Below are 24,519 nucleotides of genomic sequence, written 5' to 3'. Positions count from 1 at the left end.
CCATGATGACGGAAAACACAACTACATGCTATCATTCACATTTATTCAACATTGAATAGGCATTCAGGAGATACCAGCCCTTATGTTTTCTTCAAATGTAAACAAACATGGCTGCCATGTTTGAAAGATAGGGTTGGTATGGGGGTTAAACATGCAATTTCGCGATCGCGATCATGCCTAGTACATTGTTGGAGGTCCAAAAACTTTTTTTGAGAAAAAATTTTTTTTTGAAAAAAAAAATAAAAATATATATATATATATATATATTTTTTTTTTAGTCCCTTGGGGGGGCGGGGGGGTTTTCAGGCCGGGCGGGGCGCCTGGCCTGTAAAGTGCTGCAGGAAACCCTGCCATTATAATGTTCTAATTGTGACCATAAGTCCCAATTAGCCTACTCAATGTCATGTCTCCAGGTTTTCTTCAGAATATGGATGACACTGATTTACTACGACATGATGTATGACACATTAGGAGTCCACTGGGACAGCGGTTCTCAGACATTTTATTTTCAAGGTAGCTCAGTTAACTCTGAGTCCAAAGGGCGAGCTCCTAAAGTGGCATTTGACATGTTCTGTTCCGCGTGGCATGTGCTGTTCTGCCACGGCATGCCGTGGCACTGGCACATGCCAAATTCCACTTCCGGAGATCGCCCTCTCTCACTCTGAGAGTCTACAAATGAACAACAAGTTAACTCACTCTTGTCATTCTGAGTGCAAGCCGCCACTTATTTAAATATTATTGGGCCATGAGGATATCGCGCCACAGGTGTCTGAGCGCTGTGGTAACGAAAAGTTTAACTACCAGTAAGACTTCCTAATTGGGAGATAAGCGACCGGGGCTCAGGTTACACAAACTTTAGAAGGCAATGGTAGCCAATCAGGAGGGAATATGGGAAATGGGACAGATCCATGTTGATGACATGACTTTAGAGATACTACTGTGTGTACCGCTTTGTGTGATTTTAGGGCAAAATCTGTAGGAGCAGTGTCCAAAAATGTGTTTTGCAAGAATTGGCTTCATGGTGGTGCTAGAAGAGGGCCATGTGGAGGTTGTGGTTTGGCAGCCAAGGAGTGTGTGTGCAAAGTTTGGCATGGATCGGGTCAATGGTGGCGGAGATATGAGTAGGGCAAAAGTGTGACGTGACGGACAGACTGACAGACTGACTGACTGACAGCCGGTGGAGGTTTTGATAGCAACTGCGACCTGACGGTCGCAATCATCATTCATGATGACACCATCAAGTCAAGACCACGTAGTAGGAGGGGATTTTATCAACTCCTTGTAGGGGTGGGCGATATGGAAAAATACAATATCATGATATTTTCCCAAGCTGTATCACGATACATGATTTTATCACGATTATTTTTCACGTTGGTTTTTATGGTTATTTTTCAAGGTACTTGACAAAAACTCTCTGGGTTCCTTTTGGGAGGTCTAAATTGAACTTTACAAGTATGTAACTCTGACAGTATACAAATGAAACCAAATGGACCCTTACGGGTCCATTTGGTTTCATTTGTATACTGTCAGAGTTAAGTGGAGACCTTGACATTTTAAAGTTTGAGAACTACTGATTTAGACCAAAATGCAGGTTTAAATTGAATTCTGAAATGAATCTCTGTATTAACGATTCAACATGATTTTTTATAAGGCTCCCTCAATTGTATCACGATATATACGATATCTCTGAAAAGGCATATCATGGAGACATTGTATCGTCTCAACGATAATTATCACCATATCGCCCACCCCTAACTCCTTGTCAGCATCATGTGGGTGAGTTAGGGGGGCTGGCCTGGCATGAACTTAGGACGGTCATCATTGGAGAGTGTCCAGTGGGTTATTCTACAACAACTGGCAGACAGATATGTCCTTCGATATGAGACAAAGAAAGTATGCTGTGTACAGAGTCTTTATATTGGATGAGATGAAGAAGCCATAGTTATACAGTAGGTCTATGCTTTAAACCAATTAAGGTTTAGGTTTAGATGTGTAATATATATAGGCCTATTCCCTTAATTATTTACTCACGCGAGTCGCTGCTGGTGTGGGCGGTTAAGGCCATATAGCTGAGTGTTCGGGAGAGGCCTAAACACTAAAGGGAGGGACCTGATCTATAACTATTATATTTTATTATTATGCTGTCATATTTACTTTGCTACATACTAAGATACATGTTGATGTGCTCCAGATAGCATTATGAATGTTTGTGGATGCTTTCCTTCCAGAGCACCTTATGGATACTGTGAGTGAATCCATTTTTAGCCTGTGTGACCCCATCAGCATTTGACCCCATCTGACCCCTGGCTGCCAGTGTGTCACACTCTGTGTCCATATTGAGTTATATTAAGGCAGTGTTGATCTACAAGCTCACAACACGTTGCAGCGCGACACATTGTGAGCTTGTAGATCAGCGATTCTTGGAAAGTGACACCTGCACACAATCAAGCATAAAAAATGACGTGTCTTAGCTTCTACTGGAGCTCTTCTCCACTAGTCCCTACTAACATTTTAATTCAGTTTTTATTTGTAGACGAAATTGGCAATATATTTAGTCACAGTTTGAGTCATCATCACTGTCTTCGTCAGTGAAAAAAGTTAGTCGACGAACATCTTTTGTCATAGTTTTAGCTGACGAACATACCTTAAGGGCCAACACCTGTTACGGCAAATTTTCAAAACACTTGTAACATCTTAGTCAGACTGTATGAAGGACAAATAGGTTAATATTAAAGCATGTTGAATGACTAATCTTTCTTTGCATGCTGCAAAGCGAGGCTTGGCGGGCATTTAGACAGCTATTTTCACAATATTTGCCTCTTTCTCAGGTAATATTTTGCCAATGTTTGACATTTCTTTTGCATAGTAGTTTATTCATTACTTTTGGTGCATTATTATTATCATTATTGCAATGCAGTATTAAAAAGGTCTTAAAACTCCTTAAATTGTAACTTTAGAAAAGTGCAGATACCCTGTACACAGTTATACCGTATGTTGGTTTGTTTACTGTCGAGTGAGAAAACAATGTTGCACATTAAGGTAATCATCTGGGGACCACCAAAAATCATTTGGGGACCCACAGGTTGAGATTCACTGACAACCGTCTACAAGTGAGCTTCTAGATCACTTATTCTTAAAGATTAAAAGCCTGCCTGTTTGCGTTTATGTTACGACCTTAGTTTAGGGTTACCAAGTTGTTTGTTTCTATTATTGTGCTACGTAAGCATGCAGCTAACAATGCATGAATGTTAGGGAACATTCCCTAGTCACTGTGAAACTGATGGGCCCTTGTGCTCACAAGCACACAAGCATGACACAAAATACACACATTCAGTGCATGAGTATGCGCATTGGTACATACCCACATACACACATTCAATGTACAAAGCATACACATTATGCAGGCAAACAAGGACATGCATGTGCACTGACGTAGTCGTACACATGCCCAAGCATGTACCCAACATACAGTATACTGTATTTTATTGCAGGCCTTAAGTGGTAAATCAGAAATTATGTTTTAGTCAATTATAGTCTATAAAAGAAATTATAAAAAAAAACAATTCGAACTTGTAGAATGAAATAAAAGAATAACTTTGATTAATTGGAAAGGCAATCGATAAAATAATCGCTAAGAAAATAATTGATAGTTGCAGCCCTAGAACTATATAGAGCAGGGGTCTTCAACGTTTTCAGGGCAAGTACCTCTTATCTGAGAGAGAGATGAAGCAGGGACCCCCAGATTCCATATACCGGTAGTTTCATCGTTTGACAGCACAATCATCAGTGTATTTTGGATTCATGTCAATTTGTGTTGTCAGATATGTAACCACTTGAACCGTCAATAAGTAATAAACTTGACGTTTCAGTCTGGAATATCCCTTTCCATTAGAACAGAGTAACAGACTGATAAATAACTTTATACTTGATGATGTTTAACCACTTGAACCCCAGCATCCCTATTCTGGTGGGGAACGTTCACCAAAAATAGCCGATCCACGTGAGCTTGTAGATCTGCAACTTTTGGTGAAGAGGGTTGGTGAAAAATTCTAACCGTGGCCGACCGCCGCGGCCCAGTGTCGCCGTGAAAAAAAGCGTTTCTCGGCGATCGAAGCATTTTTGGAGAAAAATTCAGAGATAAAGCCGTTTCTTTGCAGCAGCAATGAATAGGAGCCTATGGAGATTACATGCTTCCTGATGATGGTGGCCGAGTTGAATAATGAGATATTGCGTTTTTTACGTATTTCCAATTTCCAGTACTTTTACTTCTAGTCCACTTTGACTACATCTCGGATCCAAATATTGTACTTGGACTGTTACATGAATTTGAACACTTTGGTTACTAGTTACTTTGTATACCCTAACCCTATATACATTTCTGGCATTTGAAAATAGCCACAATGCCTCGCATCGCAATGCATTATGAGCTTCTAGATCTGCTTAAGGGGTACTTTCTACTTTTGGTACAATTTGATGCAGATACTTTATAGTACATTTAGAATTCCGGACTTGTAACAGTGTACATCATATTGCAGTAGCCTATAGATACTTTTACCTCAACATACGTAAAACATTTGAGTACTATTTACACCACTGATCAAGGCACCTTAGAGGACCCTTGTCCTCCTTCAGCCCCTGACACCTGGCCCTACCCTCTCAGCCTCCCACCTCCGTCTCCATGGCCTCACACTGACTCCAACTGAGCGTCTTGTCGTATTCACACACTGCTCCTTCCCCTCTCTCTCTCTGGCCGTGCAGGAGGACCCATGGCGTTCCGGAAGGCTGCCAAGTGGACAGCCATCGGAGGCGGCGGTGCCGTCGCGGCGTTCCTTGGCCTGTGGCAGCTCTCCGAGTACAGGAAGAACCAGGTAAGCTGCTGGAGGGATGGCGTGGTTGATGACAGGAAGTGTGGGCTCCTCTGTGTCAAATTGGCTATTTGGTCCAAAATGTATAAATATATACAGCAGTGGTCTTCAACGTTTTCAGGCCAAGGACCCCTTAGCTGAGAGGGAGATAAAGCAGGGACCCCCACTACATATTGTATAAAATTGTGTTGCAGATTCATAGACATAGTTTGACAGCACTGTCATCAGTCTAGGTTGGATTTGTGTTAATATGTTTTTTTCAGACATTTAACCACTTAACCTCTCCACCAAACTTATTTGTCAAAACCTCTCCACCAAACCTATTTGCCAAAAATCTACAAGCTCTCAACGCCTCGCGCTGCGAGGTGTCGAGAGCTTGTAGATCGACTATTTTTGGCTAAAGTTCTCCTCAGAATAGGGTTGCAAGAGTTCAAGTTGTTCTTTTAAAATAATTATCCTATCACACAAAGATTTTGGTGGCCCCCCTGTAGTAAGTCTGAGGACCCCCTAGGGGTCCTGGACCCCCTGTTGAAGACCCCTGATATACAGTATATCGTCAATGTTGTGTGGAAACCTTGTATGTCCAAAACTGTTCCTTTTTTTATTATTACTTATTACTTTAGTTTAAGTAGTGAAAATAACCAATCTACACGAGCCGTTGTGTGCTTGTAGATCTGCTATTTTCACTAGTTTTGTGCGACAGTCTTGTATGATGAAGCAGGGCTTTACTTTACAAAAAAGAAAAAAAAACGTACACATTTGAAACTGGGAGATACAAGGTTTCTGCCTGACAGTGACGATACAGTATATTTTTGGAAAATGGTCTTACTGTAAGTGATACATTATTCATAGGGATGCCCCGATCACGTTTTTTTTGCTCCAGATCCGATTCCGATCAAATATTATTGCTTCCGATTCGATCCCGATCTTTCCCGATACGATCTTTTGGCAAGGCATTAAGAAAAAAAAATCACTAAGTGCAGCACTGAATCAACAAATTAAAAACAAAGCTTATGGGTAGTGTACCACAAAATAACCATGCAAACTAAATCAAATTAAGAGCAGAATAGTGCAATAAGAACATAATTCTATTACTTTTTTTTACAAAACGAAACAAAACAAAATATTACATTTAAATATCCTGTGTTGAACAAACTAAAATATGTCTAAAACCTCAGTAGACGTCCTCTTAGTAAACTTCTTCATAATCACATATAGGCCTATAACTGTCATCCTTTCACACATCAAAAATAATCAATAAACTATATAAAAACTGGTAAAACATTGGCCATTTTAAAAGTTGAAACAAATAACCAATTAACCAGTCTGCTTGAAAAGTATGCATCTGTAGCAGCTAGTTGACAGTGCAGAGAGACATAATTGCCTTCCTTTGATCCATTAACAAGGGGCCGTTACTACTTGTTGGCATCAGCTGCCAGCTGGACACAGAGTCTGACACAATCACCTCCCCTCTGCAGGGCTCTGTGTCTGTCTCATTTCTCCAAAAGCCCTTGAATATGATTGAAAATGATTAAGGATTACTGTGATTATGGTAGGCTTACGTTTCATATCGCATTCACCTTACCTGTAACTTTTTTCCCGATATTTTTTCCCCGATCTCCGATCTTATAAAAATGACCATATCGGCGGCCGATCCCGATCACGTGATCGGGATCGGGCAACGCTAATTATTCATTATTAGAACATGCTTAAACATTTGACAATTAAGGTCTAATATTTCTACAACTACTACACTATCCAGTTATGTTTGGCATAAACAAGTGAATTTAATTTGTATTACCATGTTAGACCAAATAGGAAGTTTTACATAGAAGTGCCCACTCCTCTTGTATCCTTGTAGTTTTGTACAAGGCATTGTTCACTTTTGTGTTTTCAGGGTGACGGAAATGTACTTTTTAGCTAATTAGGCAAATGTCTTGTAGATGAAAGATTCTACTGACCCAAAAAGCCCCCCCAAAATAAAATGTTTATGTATTGGTATACATAATATTTCATCTGCATAATAACACATTATGGTGGTGAATAAGAACAGTATTCAGAGCAGATACGTTTTAAAGGGAGGCTCCAAACAAAACACTCCTAGTTCATCATCATCTTAAGCTTTATTTAAACTCTGACTCTACAGTTGAGGGGCAGACCCTCTTTTTCAATACAATACAGAAGAACACAAAACTCAACAGGTAGAGTCAATCATATACAACAATGATTAAAAAGTAAACCCATGAATCAGAATTCAGAAATCTTTTTTTTTTCTTCTTTTTTTTAATAAAGCAGTTACAATCTTGAACAAACGTGTTGGATAGAAACCATTGCCCTGAACTGACTCAAGGAAGGAATTTGCCAGCTCTGTCTGAGCACTAGTTTTAAAACAAAAGTCTCATCTTTCTTCTAGACATGCAGGCAGGCAGGAATGGAGTTACAATGGAGATTTTGTGTGTGTTCCGTGAGTTACTATCCAGGCCACACAGTGTACAGTACATGTTTCCCGGGTTGTTGAAACAAAGTCCAGTCCAGTCTATGACATCAGTATTGTGACGTCACTTCCATTTTTGGGCAAAGTTTAAGCCCATGTTGCCTTGTCCATTGGCTTAAGGTGTGAAATTAAAGTTTTAAAAGGTTACTTATTAAAAGTATTCAGCATTTTAATGACCTTCCCTGGATCAAAACAAACTGCAGTGGAAAGTTTCAGCCCAATCCTACCTGGGGTGTGAGTGTGATCAAAAGACAAACAAGACAGACAGCTTTATTATATTAGATGAACTACGTCTAAAGGTTTATATCATCAGAGCTATTATAACATGCCAGCACAGTGAAAGTAGAAGTAAAATAAAGTACAGTATGTGGTCATTACCTATACCCACACCAGTGTATAATCCAAAATATAGTGTTGTGAACAATTTTGGACCGGGGACCTACTTTTAGGGGTCTAAACTCGCAGGCAAAAAAAGTATCACTTTCAAAAAAAAATCTAGTTTTTTTTTATGGAACTTTTTTTTCCGAAATATTAAAACTTTTCAAAAATAGCTGATCTACTAGCTCACAATGAGTCACATCATTACACAATGTGAGCTCGTAGGTTTTTCTTATTATTATTTTTGTATTTCTGTACGTTTGGGTGCCGTGGAGACACCAGGTTTCTGTTTTGGGTCGGCCGGCTGAGCTGAACAGGTCAGTAGGGCTGTCACAATTATTACATAATCGTCTAATCGTGATTATTTGACATTATCGCAATTATTTTGTCATAATCGTCATAATCGTGAATGTTGAAAAATGACAGAAATAATGGAAATAGCCGATCTACAAGCTCACAACGCGTCGCATCGCGACGCGTTGTGAGCTTGTAGATCGGCTATTTCCACTATCAATGTAATTTATTAAGTAGTACGTTGTCAAATATGTCAGTAATTTATTTGTGTATTTAGGTTATGTGTCATATCTGCAATGTACAACTTCAAAGCCTAAAAGCCAAACAGAAATGTAATTATCAATGACAAAAACACAATTAAATCGTTAATCGCCAATTATTTGAGTGACAATTAATCGTCATGTAAAATGTCATATCGTGACAGCCCTACAGGTCAGGGAACACCTCACCTCACAGCATGAGGACACGCTGGCTTTGATCTAACAGCAACACAAACCAGCAGGGTCCCAAATTAACACCAGCCAAGTGACACCAAGGAGGCCACCCGACACTTTGGCTGCCCTTTTTTGAAAACATTTTTTTTGAAACAATATCAGCCTTGGAGGTTGTGAACGAGGAGGCGTGCGGATAGATCTCCTGATCTCAGCAACATACCAGTAATGTCTTGGTGTCTAACGGTGCGTTTAACAGCGGGCACTAGGGCATTCACCAAATATTAGAATATTCGAATATCAAAGTCACTATTCGACGTTGTTCACCGAAATCGAATATTTGCTTATTATTACTTTTTTTTTATTATTGTTTTGTCTTTAAAAATACTGTATATTTCTTCATGGTTTATAAAGCTTGGCTAGATAGGAAGTCATAAGAACCCTGACAAGCACTTGGAATTGTAGGTATTACATTTAATGTGACTCGGTTCCACAGATAAATATTGTGAAAATAGCAGATCTACATGCTCACAACGCCTCGCAACGCGAGGCGGTGAGGAGGGCGCACTGCACTGATTTGACAGGGTGAAAAACTGTTATGTGGCCATGTCAGGCGATTAACACAGTCTGGTCGAAGGAAATGCCAGCTTGATTTAAACATTACCCAGGAATGGCTCACTCATGCCCACTCCTTCTTTGATTGTGTACTATGAGTCAACCTGTGTGGGTTTCACCTTTTTTAACAGGCAGTGCAGAGGGGAAAGGGAGGGGAGAGGAAGGGCACACCTCTCCTCTCCGGGCATGTCTTATCTGGGCCATGGAATGTGGTTCGCTGTCAAACTCTGAACACAGCGGCTGTAGTTTGCTGTCAAACACGCAGACTGCCAACTGTCTCAGGATATTTCTTTTGTTTCTGTTGTTACTCTCTTGCCATGGGGGACTCAGTTGGGACTTTTGGACTTAACCCATTTAGAATGGGTACACATTATTGTGTATCATTATTTTATGCTTTAACTATTGAAAAATAGCAGATACAAGCTCACAGTGCGGCACCGAGTGCGTGCTGCGAGCTTGTAGATCTGCTATTTTTGAAAAATCGTTTCTGTGTCAGCAATCTGGCCAGCCATCGTCAAAGAAAAGGTCCTTTTCACTTAAATGGAGCTCAGTTAGTCTGTTCTTGAGAGACTATACTATGTCAGTGGCTCTCAAACCTTTTCATGTATGTCAAGGAACCCCAAAATGTATTTGGCCACGGACCCCCATCTCAAAATATTTAGTTCCAGGGACCCCCCAGAAGCAAAATTTGAGTTACAAACATTCGCTTTGAAAATACATATATTCAAAGATTTGCAAACATTTTTTACGACTTACGACAAAAATAGCAGATCTACAAGCTCGCAGAGCGGCACTCGGTGCCGCGCTGTGAGCTTGTATATCTGCTATTTTTCACTGGTTAAAGCATTCAATAATTCTAGGGCTAAAAACTGTAAGGAAATGATAGCCTGATTTTAATCACCCTATTTTAGTCTTGAAAATAACACTGAAAATAGATGATCTACAAGCTTGTGAGCTGCAGATCAACCTTTTCTTTAAGAAAAAAAAAATGGTATTGTTACAACTCACAACATTATTTATATCAGGGTCACAATATAAATATTGGGGCATCTGGTCAGAGATATTGTGATATTATATTTTGCCCATACTGCCCAGGCCTGCTACTGTATGAGGTATGTTGATGCTTATCTTAGTTCCTGCTATTGTGGGCCTGCTGGTCTATTTGTAGACTTTCTGTTCTAGCAGCTAATCTGATTCAGATTGACTTAAGAATTAGGCTAGAGCTGCATTTAGAACACTTTTGCCATTTGTGCCTGCCCGTGCCGACCTATGGGGCTAATCCAACATGAAAATGACAGTGCTTGTGGCTCCAGTTCAGTTGTTACTGCACACACATAAAGGCTTTGCCCTTTACCAGCTCCCTTGAAGCTTGAAAACCCAGCAACATTGTAAACATTTCTCCAGCTAATAGATGAAACCAGTGGCAGCAGATGTGATCCGGGCTTCTGTTCTCGGCAGTGTTAACTCATTTAGTGCCACCCCTTTCACCACTAGAGGGCGCCCAGTGGCCATAGAAAATCCCATAGAGATATGCTGGTATATGCAGAAGCCCTGCAGCCATGACTTGCCTGAACACTTTCCTTTGTGCATGTACAGGAAGAGGATGAAGTTAGCTTGAAGTTAGCTATTGGCTACCAAGCATTTTAGAAGCCTTATTTTCGTCAACTTAGCCATGATTAAACCTTGCACACCTCATGCATGGGAAAAAAACAGAGAAGAATGAGCTCTAAAAAATCCAATGCAATCCTGGATTGCATTGGAGTGGATTTGTGCAGTTTGTTCACAGCTTTCAAACAAAAAAATCCGATTGGAAATCCGTTCAGGCATTCTTGAGATAATCGCCATTATGTTTTACATGTTATGTAAACAAACATGGCTGCCCTGTATGTTAGATGGGGTTGTATGGGGGTGGAACATGCAAAATCGCGATTGAAATCATGTTCACCAGATTTGATGGGGTCCAAAAAAAAAAAAAAAAAAATTCAAAACATTTTTTTCCAATTTTTTTTTTAATTTATTTTTATTTTTTTTAATTTTTTTTAAAGCCGAACTTGTTCGGGATCGGCACTCTGCGATACGATAATAAAGCCGAACTAGTTCGGGATTGGCACTCAATGAGTTAATTTTGACAGCAGCGTTTTATTTCGTTTCAGTCATAGTCTTTTGAATACATTTTAATTTAGTCATAGTCATATTTTGGTCATCTGAAATGTTTTAGTTTTAGTCTAGTTTTAGTCAACTAAATATCATAAGATTTTAGTCAATTAAATCTACAGTTAACTTTGTAGACACGTGTATTTAGGCGGGTCTTGATGGTGTTGTAATGGCTGATTTTACATTTGGTTTCATGCTGTTTCAGAGCGCAACACCCGAACACAACAAACATAAAATGACTTGTCTTTTACTTCTACTGGATCTCTTCTCCACTAGTTCCTCCATAATATTTTAGTATAGTTTTTTATTTGTTGACAACATTGTCAATATATTCAGTTTTAGTTTTAGTCATCATAGCTTCGTTTTTATTTCGGTTTCGTGGTTTTCAACGAGTGGTCTGGGAAACACCAGTGGTCCTGCTAAATGGTAGAGAGTTGGTACATTTTGGGACGAAATCCTATCCGACGATAACAAAATATCCTTGGGTCTGTGAGGCAAAATCTCATCAAATGGTGGTCTGTGGCTCAAATGCCCAATAGATAATGGACCTTGATGTGAAAAGGGTTGAAAACCACTGATCTACATGGTAACAGTTGTTGTTAGTAGTAGAGGTTTTCTTTTCGGCAAGTGACACAGTCCTGCGTCCTGACTCCTGAAGCCTTTTTTATGGATGCTGATTTTGTATATATTCAGGATTCATGTGTGACGTCCATATATCGTCTTTGTCAGGTGGAAACCTCATATGTCCAAAACTGTTACTTTTCTCTTTTGAAATACTAAAGTAACAAAAGTAGCAGATACTGTATTCATGCGCAGCGTTTTGAGCTCCCGGATCTGCTACTTTCGATGCGTTTGTGTGTAGCATGATCAAGTGGGGCGTTAATTTACGAAAGAAATTACAAAATATGGTATTTGTTTTGAACTTGTAGATGCTATTTTCAGCATGCAATCAAGTGTAAAATCTGCCATTACAACGTCATCAAGGCCTGCCAAAATACATTTTTTGTCGACAAAATCAACTGTAAATTTAACATTTAGTTGACTAAAACTAAAACTGTTCAGATGACTAAAATATTAACTAAATAAAATTGTATTCAAAAGACTATGACTAAAACTAAATCAAACTGCTGTACAGTTTTCTCCCATGGCAAAGAGCCATCATTATCAATTCACCTCACATAAGTATAATTAAACAAGAGAGACGAGAGCTCGTCCTGAGAGGTTCGCTCGTTTTCTTGTTTGACTTGTGTGGTTTGTTTGTCTTCCTGTTTGATTTGTTTGGTTCGCTTGTCTTCTTGTTTGATTATCAAACTAAATAAGTTGGCACAGTCATGACAGGAATGCATTGGAATGATGAGGAAAAATTATGTCTGGGCAATTAGGGCTGTCACGATTATGACATTTTACATGACGATTAATTGTCAATCACATAATTGCGATTAACGATTTAATTGTGTTTTTGTCGTTGACAATTAATAATCGCGATTATGTCAAATAATTGTGATTAGAAGATTATTTAATAATTGTGACAGCCCTATGTAATGTAATGTGATATCAGGCATAAGTGTTGTATTATCCTTGCTTTAAAGGCTGTATTAACCCTCTGAACTTACCTGACCTTTCTAGCTGTATCAACATAAAGATATGTGGTCAAAAATATGAACTGATTTTGATTTCCCAGCCCAATGAAAAATAATCAATGAGTATTAATTTTGTCTTGGCATCTAAATGTGACACGCTAATACATCAAAGGTTGTACATTGATAAACAGTGAACACCACATATAACATTTGCCAATTGCTAACAGTTCAGCTTAGCTAGCAATCTTACCAGCCACCTGTGTCAGTCATTGTAATTGAATGGATGTCTTAGCTCAGGGGACTTCAACGTTTTCAGGCCACGGACCCCTTAGTTGAGAGAGAGATGAAGCAGGGACCCCCACAACCTTTTCATAGATTCCATATAGTTTAATCGTTTGACAGCACAATCATCAGTGTATTTTGGATTCATGTCAATTTATGTTTTCAGATATTTAACCACTTGAACTGTCAATATAAAGGTGACCTTTCACTATGTACTTAGGCTATTTTTGGCTAAAGTTCTCAGAATAAGGTTCAAGTGGTTAATTTAAAAAAAGGAGAAAAAGGTTTCTATCACACAAAGATTTGGAGGACCCCCTATTGTAACTCTGAGGACCCCCTAGGGGCCCCGGACCCCCTGTTGAAGACCCTTGTCTTAGCTCATCATCCACAATGAAAAAGTACCCCCCTTTTTTTTAAACTGACGTTAATCTTTTACCCTGATTATGACCTATCCAGTAATACAATACTGTTTGGATGTGAATAATTAAACCTACTGTGTCCTAAGTCGTGGTGCGTTTCTAAATGGCAACATTTTATGCTGAAGATTCAAACATTGACATTATCGTTGCTGTCGGGTGGAAACCTCATAATTTCCAAAACTGGCACTTTTCATGATTCAGTTAAAAAGATATTTGCAAAAGTGCTCAAAACCCATCGATTCACACCGGGTTTCAAGCTTGTGGAGCTGCCACTTTTCATGTTTGTGTTTGTGACACTGTAGTATGATTAAAAGAGTAGTTCACCACTTTTCAACCTGTCTTCATATAATAGGTCCTCACTAATGTTCATGATAAAATATCACAATTCTTTTCTACTCAGTCCAAGTCTCCTAGGAGAGCTGTGGGAAGTTCAGAAATCCATCGTCTTGTGACATCATCATTTTCAAAAAAATAAATAAAATAATCAATATCTTTGAAAAAATATTTCGATTTTTATTATCGTGAGATCAATGGCTTCCACTTTAACATTGCAACTTTTCAGGAGTAGAAAGTCTGCATTTTCTATTAGCTTGGATTCCCAATCGATGATGTCACAAGACGATGGGTTTCTGACCTGCCCACAACCCTCCTCTGAGGAAAAAAAAAAAAAGCTATTTTTTTAGTGAGGACCAATTATATGAAGATAGGTTGAAAAGTGGTGAAGTACTCCTTTAAGTAGGGCGTTAATTTACAAATAAATAAAAAAATAAAAAAACAGAGTTTAAATATGGAGATGAGTGGTTTCTTCCCGACAGCAATGGTATGATATATAGACACAGCTGTTTATCCTGGCCATTGAAGCACTGTATCCCAGTTGTAAGTGGGGCCTATTATTAGTACTACTGCTAAGACATGGCACTTTGTCCTAATGTGAACTTTGTTTTGCTGTTTGGTGGCCTCTCACCCCACCCCAACCCCATACGACATCCCAACCAAGCATGGAATGGTAAGAAAAAAATAAACGTACTGGAAATTCCTGGAGTGGTGTCTTTCTCACACAATCACCTTTGGGGCCTAATCATGCATGACTCCTCTTAATCCCTTGAGATTACAATGCTAATAAGATTGAATGGCTGTCTGGGCACTTGCGGGTGGAAGTAACTGGTCTTTAAAACACTTAAACCCCAGCGTCCGTATTGTGGTGAAAACTTTTGCAGGAAAAATGGCAAGATCGACAAGCTCACAACTCGTCGCAGAGCGCCGCGTTGTGAGCTTGTCGATGGGCTATTTAGCCTATTTCAGTGAAAGCCATGGTCCTGAGGGACTCTGTGCAATATGGGGTTATTTTCTTAGTGATTACTCTATCGATTGCTTTTACAATTAATCAAATAATCAAGAAAATGTTTTTATATTATCTAAAATATATCAACGAATGAATTAACCACTGAAGTGTTATTTGACAGTTTGTCGCACAACGGTGTCGGGCAATGTTTTTTTTTTTTTTGTCGATCAATAAGGTCACAACACGTAGCAATGCGACGTGTTGTGAGCTTGTAGAAGCTTTTTCACCTATACCAAAAATAGCGATCGATTATTTCTTAAATGACCGATCGTCGATTATTTTCTTTTATTAATTTGATTAACTGTTGCACCCCTAGTCTCTCTCTTTCTCTGCCTTTCTTTCACTTACTGTTGACTGCAGACGACACTTCCACGTGTTCTCAAAACTAGACAAATGATTCTATCATCTTGTTTATACTGTTAGAGACCTAAATCACAAGCGTTGCCACCTCTTGCTTTGCAAGTCAAATGGCTCCGTCTGGCCTCAAGAGGCTTGATGCAATCATTTAGCGTGTACAGCTCCGTGGATCATTGATTATACATATATTATGACATTTGATGTGATTTCCCTGTGAGGAGAGATTTGTTTTGACCTGGGCGTGACTGAGAGTTGTATAACAATTTGAATATACTCTGGAAGTGTAAAAAATAGGGAAGTGTCCATTCCCTTTTATACTTTCAGAGTTAAATTAATACTCATGATTCTGCTTTGTAATAATGCGTGTTGCTATTTAGACTACAAACATACTGGATAATAATGCTTTTTTGGCGGCTCGCTTTACTCGGCCTCACTCTAAATCGTTAGCATACTATTTTGAATTTTTATTACTTCATTCCACGTATGACATCACAATTAGGCACTGTTAAAGCCTAATTATGTCACATTTTATTATCCTGTGGTCAGAACATTATATGCACTACAACAGGGTTCCCCAATTAGTTTTCTCCAAGGGCCGAATTATGTCTAGGGTACCAAGCCGAGGGCCACAACATTGCATGGGGCGACGGCGGCGTTCCCGCTACTCCAGCGACTGCGACAGTTCAGATACCGTCGTTGTCGGTTGAAAATCCAAGGTCCAAAACCATTCGTTTTGCATTTATCATTTTAAAAATTATTCAAACTAGTGAAAACAGCCGATCTACAAGCACACAACGCCTCGCACCGCGAGGCGTTGTGTGCTTGTAGATCTGCTGTTTTCACTACTTTTGTGCGACGGCCTTGTATGATTTGCGAAAGAACGCACAAATTTGGAGATACGAGATTTCCACCCGACAACGACGATATACTAGTGTTGTTGCTGCTCTTATACCACCATTATTACTGGGGTTGGTGTGGGTCAGACAGTAGCCCCCCGCGGGCCGCAAATGGCTGCCTATTGGGGAACCCTGCACTACAAGAAGACACAAAGGCACAAATCCCATCATTATCTAATAAGGTGGCTCAGTCTGCTGGGGGCGCAGGAGGATCCGAGTTTGAATCCGACTCCCGTCCGTCACAACTTGCATGTTTCTCTCTCTCTCTGTCCTCCTCAATTTCCTGTTTCTCTACCACGCCACCATCTCACAAAGCAACAATCGCCAGCAAATAGTCGCACCGCACTATGGCTAATTAAAGATCGTAGTGGTAGTTGGTTAACATAGAATTTAACATCGAAACCTAGTTTGGCTGCGGTGTGTTTATTATAGTGTAATGTAAAACCAGTGGTTCTCAAAGTGGATTCCAGAGACTCTCTAGGTTCCTTTAGGGGGGGGGGGTCTAAATGTACCCTTACAAGTCTGTAACAGTGTACAAATTGGTTTCATTTGTACACTGTCAGAGGTAAAGGACCACTTCACCTCTGGGACAACAGATCTTATTGTATTGTTGTTTGGGACACGATCAGCACAATCCTGACTTATTTTTTTGTGTTCAATCTGTGTTTTTAGATATTTTAGTATTTCAATGTAGCATGCTGAAATACTAAAATATCTAAAAACACAGATTGAACTCAGGATTGTGTTGATCGTGTCGCAAACAACAATAAAATAAGATCTGGTTGTCCCAGAGGTGAAGTGGTCCTTTAAAGGTGATACACCATGCATTTAAAAAGTATTTATGTCATATTGTTTATGTCCCAAAAACGTTTTTCAAAAGGTTTGAGGCTAAATTACCACTCCTCTCATTTTTGAATAGCTCTCAGAGCATTTTCAGCTGCAGTACCACCTTTTGGCCTGAACTGCACGTATGACGTCACAAACGGCAGCAAATCTGGACAACCTGTTTTGAGAACCCGTGGGATGCTTTTAACCTCCACCTTCCCAAAACCAGAGAAAGACACAACGGTCTGAAATGGGACTTTGTGAGGATAGAAGGTGCTAGTGGGACCCCAAAAAAGGTTTTAAAATAGGAAAAGTGAATTTTCATGGTGTATCACCTTTAAGGGAAGACCTTGAGGGAAGTTTGAGAACCACTGATGTAAACTATATTGAATATGAAGCATATGATTTTCTAATTGAGTGTGTGTGTGTCTGTGTGTGTGTGTGTGTGTGTGTGCGTTCTTCGTGTGTGTGTGTGTGTGTGTGTGTGCGTTCTTCATGTGTGTGTGTGTGTGTGTGTGTGTGTGTGTGTGTGTGTGTGTGTGTTGTCCAGGCCCGCCTGGCCCACGTGGCAGCGGAAGCAGAGCTGAAGGTTCCGTTCTCCAGTGGACTGCCCAGCCGCCAGGCCCAGCTTGGCACGCTGCGCGACACAGAGGAGTTTGACGTCCTGGTGGTGGGGGGAGGTGCCACCGGCTCAGGGTGTGCCTTGGACGCCGTCACACGCAGTGAGTCCTTATAACGATCCGCTGGCCGCCGCGTGAGCGAGTGCCATGGTGTATAGTTAGGTGATTCTCAAACTTTTACATTTCAAGGTCTCCCCTTACCTCTGATTGATTGATTGATTGATTGAAGACGTTATTAGAAGTTTGCATAGAAAAAGGTACAGTTTCATGACAGTATAGTTCACTGGTACATGGTCAACTAAAAGGAGATCCTAGGAAAGCACTTGGCTTATTTACACAGGAAACCATTGAAGTATCTCATATAACATTGAATGACAGACAGATAGAACACAGTACTATGCAGTAGATATAGTAAAAAAAAAGTAAATAAAAATAAAATAAACAGTGCAAAAAATATATACAGTAGGTAAATACAAAGAAGAGTCAGGGGAGGCTGGGCTAGGTTTGTTATTGCCAGTTGCGAATGGGTGCCGCCTGTAAGTGGTTTTTCAGGGCGATTCTTTTTTTAAACACTTTATTTTCATTTTTCATTTTCACAAAAATAGAAATAATCATACATTTACATCATTTTAAGTTATTCAATTCCCTCAAACCCCCCCAACCCCCAAGGTCATATCAAAACAAGCAAAAACAAAAAAGAACAAATTGGACGAGACAAATTGGTCAGAGAAAAAATAAATAAAACAATAAGTAAATACAAAATAAAAATAAAATACAGGCAGACAAATAAATAGATACAAAAAATATTGAATGTCAGATTTCCAGGTTTGTAAGAAATTATTTTACTAATCAGTTCAGAGATGCTAATCAGAAAAAGCTCTGTAACCAACTGTCCACTAACTGTAGGCCTCCAATCAGAGGTCACTCAGCTTCAGATTTGGTAAATGGCTTTGAAACATTTCAGGGCGATTTTAAAGGATGTTAGGGAACCACACTCCTTCGGTAGGGCGTTCCACATTTTGGTTGTATAGCAGAAGAACGAGTTTGACAGTGTACAAATGGGACCAAATGCACCTGTTAGGGTCCATTAATCGTTTATTTTAATGGAATCATTTCTTAATGACAATTAATTGATTTTAGATGAATTCCTAAAGGTCTTATGACATCACATTTTTCATTTTTTTTAGGTTTCCTGACCTCAATTAACACCAAAAAAACCTGACCTTTCAACATTCAGTGGTTTTTCTGTAATCTGTAGTTTTATTTAATAATTAGGCTCAGAAAGGTGAGTTCATTTGTCTCTGGACGTACGCATCATCATCATCCAGGGGAGGTGTGGTTGTAGGGGAGGGTGTATCACCTTTGCTCTTACTTTACATTATGTTTGCATCGGTCCAATGCACCATTTACCATTTACCAGTTCAGCACTTTGGTTGTTGAGTTCAGCCTCCCCTACAACCACACCCTCCCCTGGATGATAATGGGAGCACCTGAGCATGGCATATAAATAGATGCTCTCCATCTCAGCCCTGTGGAGGACCCTCAGGGCTCTATTATGATCCAGGTCTTATGCCTTATGCCTTAACTTCTTTGCCTTTTTTTTTTACTATATATACATATATTTTTTAATATTTCAAATAGCTGATCTGCAAGCTCACAACGTGCAGATGTAGATCAGCATTTGAAGTATTTAAAAATGTTTTTTCAAAATAGTAAAAAAAAGGCAAAGAAGTTAAGGCATAAGACCTGGATCATAATAGAGCCCTCAGTGTCTGGAACCTTGTCTTGTCTTTTGATGTTGAGCAACCTCCTGAGGCATCTCATAGAATGTATTGAACTGCTTTGGATGCCGGCTATCCGCAATACACAAGTCACATGTGTACAGCGGAGAGGGGAGGACAACACCACGTTAGACTTTGAGTTTGGTGTGTAGGCCCTCTGCTCCCAGACCAGAGGTGCAGAGTCTGCCGAAGGCGGCACTTCCATGGGCTATCCTAGCTCTGGTCCAGAGCGTCAGCTGCATTGACGCTCTGACTAAACTAAACTACTTCACTACTCACCAAACCAAAGGTAGTTTTGTTTCCCCTGTGGGAAACCACTCAGCACCCCATCCACTCTGTAAAATATATTATTTTTGTCATGAAATAAAACACACCCACCTCGAGCCAACCAGCGGCCACCGCAGACACAGCGGTTCACAACCCAGAATAAGCGGCGGTGGGTGGAGTGCTGAGAGGTCTCCCACCACGGAGAATAGACTTTCAACAACGCAAAACTACCTTTGGTTTGGTGAGTAGTGAAGTAGTTTAGTTTATTTTGACTCAAGTTGAGCGCTCGTAGGGGCTGAGAAATCCCAGTCTAGTCATTTAGCGATGGGTCTGACACTCTGGACCAGAACTAGGGCTATCCATGGTTCCATGTTTTCTTTGTGCTGATGGTAAGGCCAAAGTCTCTGCATTCTGTGGCTCATGCTCATTTGCATTTCCAGCTGGTTGGAAGCTTTCAATGCACAAAGAGGAATTGGTTGTCTGCACTTTGGTCTTTGCCTGGAGTCTTCGCAGATTGAACATCTTGCCATCAGTGCGGCAGCACAGGTCTATCCCTAGGCCAAAAGGCATGGCAGAGAACATACTGATGGATGTGCAATGCATTTGATGTATTACCTTGTGCTGTCTGCTAAATGCCTAAACTGGAAATTCTAAGCCTTGTGCACACGGAAAATAGCAGATCTACGAGCTCACAACATGTCGCATTGCCATGCAGTGTGAGCTTGTGGATCTGTTATTTTCGGGCATACGACACCACAGTGAGACTAAAAGTATTAACCAGGATTTAATTGACCTCCCTCTGTTGGAACGTAGACCTCAAGACCGCCCTGGTGGAGAGAGATGACTTCTCGTCGGGGACGAGCAGCCGAAGCACCAAGCTGATCCACGGAGGAGTGCGTTACCTGCAGAAAGCCATCATGAAGTTGGATTATGAACAGGTACTGTCTGGAAGCATCTGTGCTGCTGGGTAGTCAGGGGATGTCTTATAAAGTGCTGGAATAAATTCCTTACCAAAAGATTTCTTCACCAGTGTGTTTGTAAAGGTGTCTAGTAACACATCTCACAAAGACTGAAATTCAGTTTCCCTAGGAGAATCCGTTACAGCTTATGAAAGTTGGGGTCCCATTAAATTAACTATACAGGATTGATGTTTTGTCCTGTATATTTAATTTAATGGGACCCCAACTTTCATCAGCTATCAAGGATTCTCCTAGGGAAACTGAATTTCAGTCTTTGTGAGATGTGTTACTAGACACCTTTACAAACACATTGGTGAAGAAATCTTTTGGTAAGGAATTTATTCCAGGATTTGACACTATTTCTGAAGATATCCCCTGACTAGGGGTCATCCGGCTGGTGGTGGACATTTTTTGTCTAAATTAGATTTTTACTAGGGATGTCCCGATACCACTTTTTTGCTGACCTAGTACAAGTACGAGTACTTCATTTTGAGTACTCGCCGATACCGAGTACCGATACGAGTACAATTAATAATACAAATTGTCTTTAAATTACGTTTTTTTAATTTTTTTATCAGATGTTCCTCACTATCTGGCTGTATATAACACATTAAATTGCATTGCTTTCCCAGAAAATGGCACAACTGCCACACATTTCACTTTTTTTTCAGGTTTAGCCCATGGAAATTCCTGTACTGTGCATGATCTTCTAGATCTGCTATGCTCAAACATTTTGTATTTTTACTTTTGATACTTTAAGAGAGAGAGAGAAAGGCGAAGTGGCGGAACACACAGGGTACTCGGGCGCTTTGTGAGCAGTATCTGACGAGTACCGATACCGCAAAATAGGCCGGTATCGGGGCGAGTACCGATACCACGAGTACCGATACCGCATCCCTAATTTTTACCACGGACAGACACAACGAGTAGACCAGGGGTCTTCAACGTTTTCATCCCAAGGACCCCTTAGTTGAGAGAGAGATGAAGCAGGGACCCCCATAGCCGGTTCATAGATTCCATGTACTGTAGTTTAATCGTTTGCAGCACAATCATCAGTGTATTTTGGATTCACGTCAATTTGTGTTTTCAGATATTTAACCACTTGAACCGTCAATACTTAATAAACTTGACCTTTCACTCTGTACTTAGTCTGCTCTTTTTTCCCTCTACACCAAACCCCTTTGCCGGAAATAGCTGGGTGTTTGTAGATCTGCTATTTTTGGCTAAAGTTAGGGTTCAAGTGGTTAATATCAAAAAGGAGAAAAAGAGTTTTGGAGGAACCCCTGTAGTAACTCTGAGGACCCCCTAGGGGTCCCGGACCCCCTGTTGAAGACCCTTAGAGTAGACAATAATATTACCAGAAATACATAAAGACCTTTACAGGTCTGTTACTCTGTGTGCACGAAACTGTGTGCACAAATGTAATGGAACCAAATATAACCTTGCGGGTCCATTTGGTTCCATTTGTGCACCCAGAGTTATGGATGCCGTTGAAAATAAAAAGTCAGATAACTTGGTGGACTCCTAATGTGCCATGTGCCTTGAGGCTGATGTTCAGTAATTGGGTCTCATGATCAAAATAAGAACATTATAATGTTATGTAAAAAAAAGAAAAAAAGAAATTGCCACAGACGAGGCCGATCCTTGCCACGGAGACATCCGTCACAACGTGTCGCTTCGCACCACGTTGTGAGCTAGTAGATTGGCTATTTTCACTAATACTTCTAGTAAAAAAAAGTTTCCTTTTTTGGGAATGTTTTTTTAATGTTTTCAAATAATAATAATTTAGAACAAAATGTAGGAAACCAAAGATTAAGGGACACATAAAAATGTGTCCCACTGTTTGGGAACCAGTGCTGCATGATGGTGAAGGAGGCCCTTCATGTACCGGTATGATAATGGGCTGTCCATACTGTCTCTGACCACTGAACTTTTTGTCGGAAAGGTCCGGTTCAACTACAAAACTTCTGAAAAGCATTAACCCGAATTAGAGTTCGGAAAGCTGCACGTCGGAAAGTTCCAATTTTCTGACGAAAAATTCGGTGGTCGGAGACAGCATGGAGGTTCTGTTGCTTCTTTTCCTCCTTCATGTATGATAATGGTTCTGTTGCTCTTCCTTTAGTATATGATGGTGAAGGAGGCCCTTCATGAGCGAGCCAACCTGCTGGAGATTGCTCCTCACCTCTCTGGCCCTCTGCCCATCATGCTGCCTGTTTACAAGTAAGTCCTGACCTAAAACTGTGACCAAAAATGTTCGTCAACTACCTTTTTTTCACTGACAAATACTGAATAAAAAACTAAACAAAAACTAAGCTATAATGACTAAAACATAGGCTAAATATATTGATAGTTTTGTCAAACAAATAAAAAATAAAATGTTAGGGAGGGACTAGTGGAGAAGCATGCACACTGCGGCGTTTCATTCTCTCTGGCGTCTCTGTGTGAATGCAAAATAAAAAAAGGAGAATGCAACAGGATTTCTCTGGTTTTTTCTAGGGAGCGTTGTCAACTAAGCTTTTGTCTTGTGGTCCCCAGATGGTGGCAGCTGCCGTACTACTGGGCGGGCATCAAGATGTACGACCTGGTGGCCGGCTCGCAGTGCGTGAAGAGCAGCTACGTGCTCAGTAAGTCCAGGGCCCTGGAGCTCTTCCCCATGCTGAAGAGAGACAAGCTGGTGGGAGCCATCGTCTACTACGACGGTGAGTCACACACTAGGAGGATATAGGATATACAATATCGCGATATCTTTCCAAGCTGTATCACGATACATGATCTTATCACGATTATTTTTCATGTTGGTTTTTATGGTTATTTTTCAAGTTACTTAACGGTACAACCACCTACAAGGTAACAAAAGCTAAAAGAAAAAGGAGTAACAGACCATTTAGACCAGTGGTCCTCAAAGTGGGGTCCAGGGACTCTCTGGGTTCCCTTTGGGAGGTCTAAATTGACCCTTACAAGAATGTAAGTCTGACAGTATACAAATTAAAACCAAATAATTGTAGTGGAGTAAAAAATGCTTTGTGCCGTGATGTCGTCCACCCCTCCTATTTTCGATCGCGGAGCCTCTATTTGAGCGAGGTTTCGCGGCGACGTCCATTGAGGCAAATGGCCATGTCTCGCCCCTCAAACACTTTATATTATTATTTATTCATTTGATTGGTTCTATTTTAAAGGTGTTCCTGCAGCAAGACACCCAACCCCCAAACTTCTCCCCTGCACGCAATCCTCACATCTCCACTTGTGCCGCAGATTACTTGCGACTGAAAGGAACACTCAAAAATGATACGTTTAAAATAATAAAACGCACACAAAACCCCCCACAGTAGTGCTCAGAAGTACTAGCCTATGGCATCTTCACATCAGCGGTCCTTAACCACAACGTGTTGACAGGCTGCTGGAGATGGACCTGTGCCCTGTGGCACCGACAGGGCGTTGGGGGTGGGGTGTGTAGATTGGCACAGAAGACAGCCAACCGCGTGCCACTTCCAGGAACGTGCAGAGAATGTTAGAGAGGCATGGACTGACATTTGAGCTTGGAGGTCTGCTATTTTCAGTACTTGATACCACACTAAACTAAGCATAAAAAAGGCAATACTGGAGATGTGGCGTAACGGCGTGGATTTCTACACAGTGAGGGCAATTCTTTCAACATAATATGCTGCATTCAAGTTCAGGAGAGTTTGGACAAGGCGATTCTCTTGAATGCTGCCCTCAGGTATGGCATTGAAAGAGGGCCTTTGCATTTCTTTCACCTTAGTGAAAATGGCATTCACGGTCTGGAGAGGGCACTTTTCACAAGACTGTTAAAAGGGCAGGGGCTCCAGCCCCCTTTCATGTCTACTGTATGTGTGCACGTGCCTGGCCATGTCTCCGGCTGGGTATGAGGAGACTTTAGCCCCCCTCCCCGCAGGCGTCTTATATATTATTATTCACATGACTGAAATAGCAGGTTTGTGT

General features: G+C 40.5%; 1 protein-coding gene across 1 annotated transcript in view; it reads left to right on the top strand.

The window, feature by feature from the left end:
- Positions 1 to 4,766: 4,766 nt before the first annotated feature.
- Positions 4,767 to 24,519, top strand: part of gpd2 (glycerol-3-phosphate dehydrogenase 2 (mitochondrial)) — a gene marked incomplete at its 5' end in the record, with an annotated part of 39,866 nt that continues 20,113 nt past the window's right edge. Inside the window, 5 exons of the mRNA XM_080720869.1 lie at positions 4,767 to 4,868; positions 17,483 to 17,654; positions 20,414 to 20,538; positions 22,682 to 22,779; positions 23,095 to 23,258. Coding sequence (XP_080576995.1) covers positions 4,767 to 4,868; positions 17,483 to 17,654; positions 20,414 to 20,538; positions 22,682 to 22,779; positions 23,095 to 23,258 — 661 coding nt within the window. The remainder of the gene's footprint in view (positions 4,869 to 17,482; positions 17,655 to 20,413; positions 20,539 to 22,681; positions 22,780 to 23,094; positions 23,259 to 24,519) is intronic.

The sequence above is a fragment of the Nannobrachium achirus genome (genome assembly GCF_963921795.1).
Source record: "Nannobrachium achirus genome assembly, chromosome: 24".
In the NCBI taxonomy this organism is placed as follows: domain Eukaryota; kingdom Metazoa; phylum Chordata; class Actinopteri; order Myctophiformes; family Myctophidae; genus Nannobrachium; species Nannobrachium achirus.
Note: the sequence above shows the minus strand (reverse complement) of the source record. Positions and strands in the feature narration are given on the sequence as shown.